General features: G+C 42.2%; 1 protein-coding gene across 2 annotated transcripts in view; it reads left to right on the top strand.

The window, feature by feature from the left end:
* The first annotated feature begins 1,427 nt into the window (after positions 1-1,427).
* gas7b (growth arrest-specific 7b) overlaps positions 1,428-11,163 on the top strand; it is a 76,739-nt gene continuing 67,003 nt past the window's right edge. The window contains exon 1 of one of the 2 annotated variants that reach the window (XM_036142319.1): positions 1,428-1,930. In XM_036142319.1, coding sequence (XP_035998212.1) covers positions 1,751-1,930 — 180 coding nt within the window. In that variant the 5' untranslated portion in view covers positions 1,428-1,750. The remainder of the gene's footprint in view (positions 1,931-11,163) is intronic. The other variant, XM_036142320.1, reaches the window with a different exon arrangement.

Below are 11,163 nucleotides of genomic sequence, written 5' to 3'. Positions count from 1 at the left end.
TGTTTGGTATTGTGTTTTGGGGTAAATGACTAGAATTTGGAAAAACAGGACATTTAGGCAGTTTCATAATCTGCAGATGTATTTTGGTTTTACTGTATAGTTGTTCTGTGCCTAGAGGATACATTATCAACTCTGATATATTTTTTCTGTCCTTGATGAAAAGAAAACACCGTCTCAAAGAATGATTCTGCCGTTTTATGGCCCAAACCTCCTTTAAACCTCTCAACAACTTTTCTTTAACCAGCTTGCTATGTACCCTGGTCCACACAAAGCTGTTTGTTCACTAGCAAACCTCTGAGCCCAGAAGCAGAACAGCTGAAAGTTGAATTTGACTCTGGTTGGTTATATTTACAAAGTGTTTGCCAGTTGTTTGGACTGTTTTTTTTTTTTTTTGTTTTTTTTTATTTAGGGGTATTAAAGTAGGATGGACTGAATAGAAATACGCATCACCCTTTGTATTCGCAATTTTTTTTATCAAATTCTTTTTCTTTTCTTTTTTTTTGCAAATCATTCTTAAATATTTTTTTGCTGTATTGATGGGGACCAGTATAGATCTGAAAGAAGACACTACCTTCAGGAAATACTGTTTTGTTGAAGGGTTGAATTTGGTCCGGAAAAATGTTTAGGTATGCTTGTCAGGTATGAACAGTGTATGGAGATTACCCTAGCAAATTAGTAAATTTCCCCATATTTACATACCATTCATTTGGTCTACAACATAGATCTGCAACCTTTACAATCCAAAGAGCCAATTTCGTCCTAAGTCTGTCTCATTAAAACTCGTTTACAGCCGAAAATGCTTCATTACCTTTTGAAAAATAACAGCTTCTATTTTTTTTTTTTTTATAAATGTCTACCAGGAAATCTGTTGCCATTTTGAAATAACCACTATTTGGTTTCTATTTAAATTTTTAAAATAATAATAATAAGAAGAAAAATAAGAAAAACGCATTAGCAAAAACAGGATGCATAAATGCTTCTTTTCTATTGGATGTTGATTTTTGTGGAAAATTATTTAAAGAAAGCGCACCATTTTATTTCCGTTTTTAGCTATTTTCAAGAACAACAACAACAACAACAAAAAAACATTTGCCAAAACAAGATGGATAAATGTTCTATGAAATGTTGATATAAGTGAGGAAAGAATGAAAGCACATACTTGCCAACATAACGACAAGATAAATAGATGTAAAAACATTAATTACTGGTACTTTGGGTGTCATTCTGCTTTGAAAATTCCAAATAATTATTTCATTAAGAAAAACTGCTAAAAATAGCAATTGTTATGATATCCATATTTAAAAACATTAGTTGCCGGTTCTTTGTAATTTTGGGCCAAAGTTAGGAAGAGCCATTACTGGCGCAGGTCGCAGAGATAAACGCTTTGGTGCTTTTATTTTGACAACACATTGACTTCCGACCTGCTGCCTTTGCGCAACACCGGCGGCTTGACCACCAGGCAGGCGAGGCAGCCAGTCCCAAGCAGCCCGAGTCGGAGCGGAGCTGCAGGCAGACAGACAGGCAGGCAGGCAGGCAGCAAGAGAAACTGAGGGGCGTCCTGACAGAAGCAGCTGGAGGAGAAAAACCTGTTGACCCGCTTCCTACCAGCTTCACCCCCCACTTGTCTCAGTCATCCGCAGACAGCCGAGACGCTCACACATCTTCTTGGACATCTGTTTTTATTCCCTTGGAGCGAACCAGGGGCGGGGAGGGAAGCGCTCCATCACTGGCTGGAAGTTTTGCTCCGGAGATGTCCGGGTCGTTCTGCAAAACTTTGTACCCGTTCAGCGGGGAGCAGCACCAGCAGGGACTGAGCTTCGAGGCCGGAGAGATTGTCAAGGTGGTCCAGGCTCTGCCCGGAGGATGGTGGGAGGGGGAGAAGGATGGAGCCAGGGGATGGTTCCCCTCCAGTTATGTGCAGGTCCTGGAGGTAAGCAGTTTTGATCCAGAGTTTCATAAGGGTGTCATTTGGGTTACTTGTTCTGATTGTAACGCCGATCTGGGCAAAGAGAAACTTTGCCCAGATCCACTCGCAGACAGATGCGCGGCTAAATAGTTTTCCCGTGCTGTTCTGATCAAATTAACCCCGAGCTTCCCAGCAATCTGCAGGCAGGGCCACTTCCTCATTCCAAACACATTCCAGGGATGTTCTCAGGTCTCCTCTCTCTGACATCCCCCAATCCACCCTGCTGCCTCCACCCCCCACACCCACTCTCATCCTGAGGGAAGTTTGGTGGCTCTGCTCCAGGGGGGGATACTTCTAGACCACAGCCACAAAGCTGATCACCCATTTAGTTCCTCAGTGCTTGTGGAGACGACTTCTGCAGCATTTGAAGCTATGAAACAACGAGAAGACTTTTATTTATCTGCCTAACGTATGGTCGAAGCGGTACATGGCCTGCCATACTCACAAACATCCAAAAAGTCTTTACCTGAATTGTTTATTTTCCAGCTTTAATCTCATTCTTCCCTTTGTGCTCTCTGTGTTAAGCCCTTTAGGAATTTGACTTCCTCATTAGTTGTTTTTATCACGTTTAACAGCGGTGGACTCTTTATTTTGACCAGTATCTCTGAGATTTGCCATCAAATCCATTTCAGCAGGGTTCCGGTGTAATCTGGAAAAGTCGGATATTACATTTTAGTATTTCCCAAGCCTGATGGGCATGGAGGAAGAAAATATGACTATGGGAAATTATTTGTATTTTCAGCAAATGTTTACATTGTGTTTCCTTCCTTCCTTCCTTCCTTCCTTCCTTCCTTCCTTCCTTCCTTCCTTCCTTCCTTCCTTCCTTCCTTCCTTCCTTCCTTCCTTCCTTCCTTCCTTCCTTCCTTCCTTCCTTCCTCCTTTTTTCCTTTGCTAATCCCCCCTCCACCCCCACCCCACACTCCTTTCGTTGTAGAATCCTTACTTCCCTCATCAGATAGCTGTTTCCTTCTGTTGTTCTTTTTTCCTTCCTTGCATACTTCCTTCTGTCCTTTGAACTTCCTTTTTTTTTGGCTGGCTTTTTCCCTTCTTTTATATTCTTGCTTCTTTCCTTCTTTAATTTCTTCCTTGTGTTTTCCTTCCTTCCTTATGTTCTTCTTTCATTGTCCCATCCCTAATGTCTTTCATTTCTTCCCAGTTCCCTTTCGTCTTTGCTTCCTTGTGTGTTTCCTTTCCTCCCTCTATCCAGCCATTTTTGCGTCCTATAGGTCTTTTCAGACCTCCATAACTTGCGTATTGTCTTTCTTCTCTGTCTTGTGTCCTACATTTCTTTCCTTCGTTGCATCCTCTTTTCTAACTTCCCTCCTTCCCACATCTCTTCCTCTCATTGGCTGCTGTGGAAAGTCGTAGTGATTTTTTTTTAAATAGTATTTTGTATTTTACAAAGAACATACAAAGAGTTGAGTCTGGGAAAGTCTGTGCTCTTTACATAAATAATGTGTGTGAACTTTGTAGGGGACATTTAGTGTATAAAACGTCACTGGTAACCATGGTGATTCCCACCTTTTCAGGAAGCAAGAAAAGCATCAGACTAAGACTAAAAGGTCCAAATAAATGGAGGCTGTTAAAAAAAAGTTTAAAAAAGTTTAAACACTTGAGCAGCAGCAAGGTTCGTTGCTCCTTTTATGGCGACATTTGGATGTTTGCGTTTCATTTTTGTTGATGTGTCAGCTTCAAATGAACTTTCAAATACAGACATTGTGGGAAGCATCTGAGCATCCAATGCTATAGATAAACATTTTAACTTCTTGGAGTACGTCGTCTCTTCTGTTAAATTCCTACTAAAAACATGTCTGGCCAGGGAATTTAACAGGGTGACCATTGCCTCCCCTCTGCCCCCCCCCTTGCGGACACCACTGCTGGAAGTCACCTTCAGGTGTCTCGCTCTTACTTTGGCTATTTTTATTAATTTTTTTTTGCTTCTGTGGACGATAGCAGTGCAGGAGCCAGCGACACAGAACGTTGTCGTGACCGTTGGTCATATTCAGCCCGAAGGGAAGAGCGTGAGCCCTAGCAGAGATGCCATTTCTATCACGTCTCCACCCTGGCCTGGGAAATGGCCCTGTAGGCCCACCGACGTTCCTAGTGACAAAGCATCGGCAGATCTGCACAACTTCGTTCCTCCGGTGCACGCTCCTGTGCAGACCAAACATTGCTTATCTTCACTGAGAGAAGCGGAGGCTTCCTGAAAGGGGCAGTCTTCCTGAAAGGAGCCTGCCAAGGTGTTCAGGGGAGGGACAGCAGGACGCCTCCGACCCGTCTGCAGTGTGGCACCGGCTTTAGACTCATCCGGACAGGCTCTTAGGTCGCTGGTAATTTGAAGTTTGAGCCCCAGTCTGTTTATCTGGCTCATGTTTGTAGCACTTCTGGAGCTATAATTTCTCTTCTCTTGTCTGTTTCACTGCTTCAGTCTCAGCGCTTGATCTGTATCTTATCATCTCTGTATCTGAGCGATTATCTGTGCAGTTGTGCGGGAAAAGACGGCGAAGAAAACCTTCTAGCGGTTCCGTGTGTGCCCAGGATTACAGTAACTGGACTCCACACTCCAGTGCATTGGCAGTAGATGCTTTACTTTTCTGGGTCTTTGTAAACCTCCCCCGTTGTTGTTCCGTACTAACATGTGACCGGGAACATTTTATAATTCTTTCTGGGTGTTTTTTTTTTCTTTTCTTCTTCTTCTTCTTTTCTCTCTTTCGTGGCATTTTGTGTCTCTTTGTGGTCACGCTGGAACTCTGCATGTCTATGCTCAAGTAAAAAGAGCAAATATTTACTGGTTGCAGCCCGTCAACCCAGATCGCTCTCAGTCTCTGGTTTTACAAATGGAAGACATCTGGGCGTCGTAGTAGGGCAGTAGCTGCACACAAAATGGCATGTTCAAGTAGAGATGTTGAGGGAAACTGGCTCCGTACATCCGTTCACCAGGCGTCTTCCTGGCTCATACAAAGTTCTCTTTTTATTTGAGGCCCGGCCTTTCCAGTCCTGCAGGTTCTTTGCAAGAGGTTGTGATTTGGAATCCAACGGAGAAAGAAAGCGGCTCTAAGATCATCCTCATGTCTGCATGCAAGCATATATCCATAACCTTGATTCATCCCATGCGTATGAGATCTGTGGTGAACTCATCGCTCGCTTTTCTTCCCTTTGTCGTCGCAGCCAATCAGAAACTCCCGTCCCTGCTGCCCACGCTGGACGTTTGCATTGTAGCGGCTGCAGACCTGACCTACCTTAGCTGGCATCCTGCACTACTTCCTCTTATATCTAGAATTTGAGTTGAAAGAATGGTGGTGGTGGTGGTGGGGGGGGGGGTATCTGTTATCACAAAATAGGGAAATAGCTGTTGTCTGCTCCTAGTGGCTCAGTGCTGAATTGTTACACCGGCTTCCCAGAGTCCAAGGGACGATGCCGTCAATGAGAGCAATTTAGTAGATAGCAGTGAGATGTGTTTTATTTTAGTTTATGGGCCTTTTACAAAGGTTGCGCGTTGTGGAAGTTGCAGGACGGCACGGTGATCTGAATCATTGTGGAACCAAAAGCCACTTCTGCTTTTCCCAATCAATCATGGGATGTTTCATTACTCATCTTTACTGCTGCATCAGGTTCCTTCGGTGCTTTCAGCATTACAGCCCATCATTGGCTTGATGTGCGTCACTCACACAGATGGAGGCGTGTATGGCTGGGACCGTTGACACTGTGGAGTGGGGGGGGGGATCTGCTGTCATCTTCAGCATTGTAGTTTTCTACAACCAGCTTCATTGTTCCAAGCAAAACAAAGCATTCTCATTTCTTGTTGCACCAGTGTAATAAAGAGTGTTTTCTAACTTTCCGGTACTTGATATTCAAAAATCCTTGAGATCAGGATCTCAAAGTAAAGTATTTGTTACTAATACAAGTGCATTAAATATGATTAACATACAGCACTAACAATATTTAGACTTCCTATTTAAACAAGCAACCCTAAGGAGTGCATTTAGTCTGGGGGGAAAAAAAGTTTGTCTTCCACTTTTTCTTTTCAGTAATGCTGATTTTCTTCACTCTCTTCTGATCTGGTTTTGTCAGGCTGGCACACTGACTGGTCCTGGAGCTGGCTTTGCTCTGCACAAACAATTAGTCAGGTTATGTGAGTCCTTTTTGTTTTGTTTTTCACAGCAGGCTGCGTACTTTACCATCAGAAATGCTAACGCTCATAATCTGCTGCCAATCGTATTTCCAAAACATTGTAAGTTTGGTGTTTGCTTTGTGAGGTTCAGTGGTATTTTTGTGCCAAAATCACCTTTTGTGGTTAAAAGCCAGAGTTTGTGCTATTGCTATAAGGAATATGTATTTATATATAGATTTAAATTTTTTTGTAGCCTTTTCCTGACTGATACTTTTGTAAAATGCCAACATTCCACTCCTTTGTTGCTTCTCTGGAAGTTGTGGCTTAAGCTAAAGGAGGGAAATGATGGCAGGTTTGGACCCAAAAGGCAGAGTGTTGAAACTGAATGATAATAATACTGGGCATTTGTTGCATTAAAAGTAAAAAAAAAAAATCTGAAATAATTTATTATCTGCCATTTTTTAAAGGGGTTTGTGCACTTTTTCCTCATGGTGTATTTTCCCCCCAATGCAATAAGCAAAGAAATCAATTAATCTGGATGGAAGCACTAATTAGAAACATATTTCTAAACGAGCGACAAAAACTTTGTGGGCTTGGATCCCTTTCTCGATAAACAGGTTTGAAATGAAACCTCGGCTGACCAGCAGGTTGAGAAGGACACCGGCAGAGGATGTTGTGTTTCTAAGGAGACAATGACACCAAGCATTCAGAGCCAAATGAAAGTGATCCATACCAGAGCTTTGCTCATTACTGTCTGCAGCTCATCTAATGAGTAGGAAGAAAAAAACCAAATGCCTTGTGCGTCGGTGCCTAATAACTTCCTGAAGTCAGTTCAGTGGATGGTCTCATCCAAAACGAAGGAGAAAGCTTTTATCAGCTACCACACACTCTTCATTTAATCATTCAGTAAACCTGCTTGTCTGGAGGTAATTTGCAAGCCTCCCTGTGGTGATTAGAGCTGTCATCACTATTTCAGGCCCCTCTAACTGTGTTGTTGTTTCTGCGTCGGGTCTCAGGAGCAATGTCCTGCAACCATGTTCTGTCTTCAGGCTGGTGGGTTTCAGGGACCCTTAGATCTTGTGTCAGATATATTTTCACAACAAAAAAAATGTTTAACCTGTTTTATCACACGGGACACAAAACTGTTTTTTCTTCAAATAGTTTGTGATGCCATGCTTTTTAACAAGGTACCTAGGGCCTACACACACACACACACACATATATATATATATATATATATATATATATATGTATATATATATATATATATATATATATATATATATATATATATATATATATATATATATATATATATATATATATATATATATATATATATCACATTATGTTTATTATTAAATAAACATAATGAGCTAATACTATAATAAGTATTATTTGTAAAGCAAAAAAAATCCTTGTTATTACTTAACTAGAATTTCCCTCCAAATAGAATCCACATCAAATGTTGGATTTCTCTCCCCCCCCCCCCCCCCCCCCCCCCCCCCCTTAATTTTCAGTGTGTGATTGAACAGCAGCAATGAAAGATGAGTTTATGCCAAGCTTTGCTACATACAGGTACATAAAAAAAATAACATGGTTAAATAGTTAAATATTTATTGTCACTCAAATTTCAGAAAGTGAAATTTATACTCTGTATTGTGCATATTCATTACACGTAGAGTGTAATATTTCAAGCCATTTTGTCTTGTAATTTTGGCTTACAGATGATGAAAACCCCAAATTGTCACTGTCATTCTGACAGGTTTTTATGCAGTTTTTATGCAGTCAGAAGCCGTATTGTCATTATGTGTACCCAAGATAACATTTTTTGGTTAGACAGACAAGGCTCAGAATGCACACAAATACACATAACACTCAAACACAACAGACATGATCTTCATGTTTTTATTTTTCAGAACAAGTTGATTGCACTGTCCAACCACATCCTTTCAGAGAGGATCATTTATGCATATAGTCTTTAGCAGCTAATGGACTCATTTTCAAGTCAAAACATCTTACGACAGATTGCAATATTGTGTAATTAATACAGTTAAACATACAGTCCCTGAGAGATTGAAGTGTGCTAATACACATTTGCAAGTAAGAGATAGTGCAAATGATTTGATTTACATCAGATCAGAAATCTCTGGACACAGTAATGTGTTTTTGACACGTAACAGATTATGAACTGGGTTTGTGGATTTTAAACAAGGGGCGATATCCCTTGCAGCCTGGGGGAGAGAAGCTGTGTTTAAGTCTGTTGCGTAATGTTCCTGAATTGTTTACCTGATGGAAGTGAGACAAACAGTGCATTGTCTAGATGGATGGGATCTGTGGCAATACGTCTGGCCCTGTTTTTGGATTCTTGCAGCATAGACTGAGTCCAGGCCCTTAAGACAGTGCTGCCTTTACCACATGTGCTCAATCCTAATCCTAATTCCAGTGGAAATTCCTGGCGGTTTCAATTTCCTGAGAAAGAAGAGCCATGGTTGGGCCTTGTTCACCAGGTAGGAGGTGTTCACAGTCCATGAAAGGTTGGAGGACATGGAAATACTCAGGAGGAACTTTATGCTGTCCGCACACTTCACCACCTCCCCCTATATGCAGAGAGGAGCTTGTTCAGTCTTCCTGGACCTGGACCTTTGGTTTTGCTGGTGTTCAGAAACAGGTTGTTCCTGGAGCATCAGTGTGTCAGATTGTGGACCTCCTCTCTGTAATAGGTGGATGTTTTTATCTAATTGTTTCTCTGTGAAGATCTCTACACAGCTGTTCGTCTTACATGAGGCGATCCTCAGCCGGATCTCATCCAGTTTGTTGGCGACCGATCTCACATAGGCCAGGAGGAGACTTAGCGAAGCTGGCCTTGTGTATATTAACCTTTACCTGGTGCGAAGGCCGCTCTGACAGCCTCATCTTCTTTTACGCTTTTTTCCCATGTCTGGGGCTCCTATTTGTGGCTCATTTTGCTTGAATTGCTACATCGATGGCGTGTGGCATGGAGGGGATCAGCCTGTGGTTCTGCTGAGGTGTAATGGAGGCCCAGAATACTTTGATAGCTGTATTCAGGACATCTGCGTCGATGGGTCTGCTGTCTCCCACCTTCCTCTTGACAAGACTTCATAGACTCTCTATGGGGTTCTAGTCAGGCCAGTTTTCTGGCCAATCAAGCACAGCACCCCCATGGTCGATGGACCAGCTTTTGGTACCTCTGGCAGTGAGGAGAGGTGCCAGGTCCTGCTGGAAAACGAAACCAGCGTCTCCATAAAGCTTGCCAGTGGAAGGAACTACAAAGTCTGACTGAGCAACAATCCAGTTTTTTTTTTCTCTTGAGCCCGGGTAAAACGTTTCTGGTTGAGGAGTTACCTGATATGAGGACTGACACTTTTGTAGTCAATGTGTAGAATTTGTCTGAGTAAACGACAACAAACTGCAGGGAAGAGGTGAAACACTCGGTGGACTGGTGTGACAAAGACATTCTGATCCTGAATGTCCAAAAAAACAAGAAAAAAGACAGTCTGTGATTGGCCAAGTCATACACTCCTCCTCGTTAATGAATGCATTTTGCTCGACATTTATTCCTGTTGCTGGTGCTTCTTTCCCATCAAACGTCGTCCTTCCACTCAACTTTCAATGGCTGTGATTGGATACAGCACTCGGGGATGACCTATTGCGACATCTCCTCCATGTGGAGGAGGTCAATAACTGCCTTCTGGACACCTGTCTGTCCAAGTCAGCAGTCTTCCCCGTGATGGTGTAACCTACTGACCTGGACTGAGAGACCTTTTAGGGGTTCAGAAAACCTTTGCAGCTTTTTATTGAGTTAATTAACTGACCGGGATGTGAAAGCATGAGTTTCCAATGCTTATCGTTTTCACATTACAAGTGACAAGAGACAGGATTTAAGTATCTCATTCTACGTGTAATGAATGTATTTAATATGTGGCTGACTACACTCAGCCAGGTGTGTAGCTCCAATCATAGTAGATCGTGACTTGAAGGTGTCTTCTCAAAATGAGGGAACGAGGGGACGTCCTGCAGAGGTCTGTGGTTAGGGCCATCAGCAAAATGTCGGTCATTCAATGCGTTGTTGACACACAATGGGCTATAGGCTGTATCAACTGTGCTGCATTCTCTCATAGCTGTGGGGCCATGCATGACATTTCCATAACAAACCAGGGCTCCCTAAGAATTGTTGCCTTCTCAACATGAGCAGTTAACATGTAATAGAAGCCATCTGGAGGGGGGACCCTTCCTCCCCCGCTTCACCACAGCACTGCTGCTTTTAGTTGGCGGAAATTCTCAGTGGTTGTTTCTAACAGTTGACTGTATTTCATTTCAGCATTCAAAGTGAGTTTGAAGGTGTTGCAAATAGGCCTGGGCTGGGGTGTGATCACAGTTATTAATAGAGATTTAAAACAAAAATATATAGCATGATCTAATAGTCTTTATGTTGAAACAGCTCGGCAAACTCCTGGAAGCGTGCTCGTCTTAGTTTTAAGATATCGTTACATTGTTAAAAGCAGTGTGGGGCAGTTCTTTAGTTTCCACACCTTGGCTGTCCTTGTTTGTCTTTTTAGGTACTACGGCATCTGCCTGTGGTTATAGTGGCATAGAAAATCATGAGGCCGTAGAAAAAATAGTGCCCTCCCATAGACTCGCTGAGCATTTGACACTAGCAATGTTTCCATCCAATTTTCATGCAAATTTTGAGTGAACTTTTAAAGTGTTGCGAAAAAGAAAGTTTGAATTAGGCACACTTCCATCTACATGTTTGGAGCACATTTTACCAGGCTACGCATGAAGTAATTTAATCAGAAGTTGACTTTACACTTGGCTGTAATAAACAGGAAGTAGAAGCTACAAACTAGCATGGGCCACTTATTTTTATTTTTTTTTAAAAAGGTGAACGGTTTTTAGGAATGTGTTTCTATTGGGCAAGTTCTAATTGTTCTGTCATGTTAACTAGTTTTGGCGATGTTACATGCAGTCCGACCACTCCCACTCCCATATCAGGAGCTCAGGAGAGCACATGGCCTAGAGGTTAGAGAGCCAGGCATCTGTGTCTTGTAGAGGCCCTAAAAGT

Source organism: Fundulus heteroclitus, chromosome 10 (genome assembly GCF_011125445.2).
Source record: "Fundulus heteroclitus isolate FHET01 chromosome 10, MU-UCD_Fhet_4.1, whole genome shotgun sequence".
NCBI classification, from domain to species: Eukaryota; Metazoa; Chordata; class Actinopteri; order Cyprinodontiformes; family Fundulidae; genus Fundulus; species Fundulus heteroclitus.
Note: the sequence above shows the minus strand (reverse complement) of the source record. Positions and strands in the feature narration are given on the sequence as shown.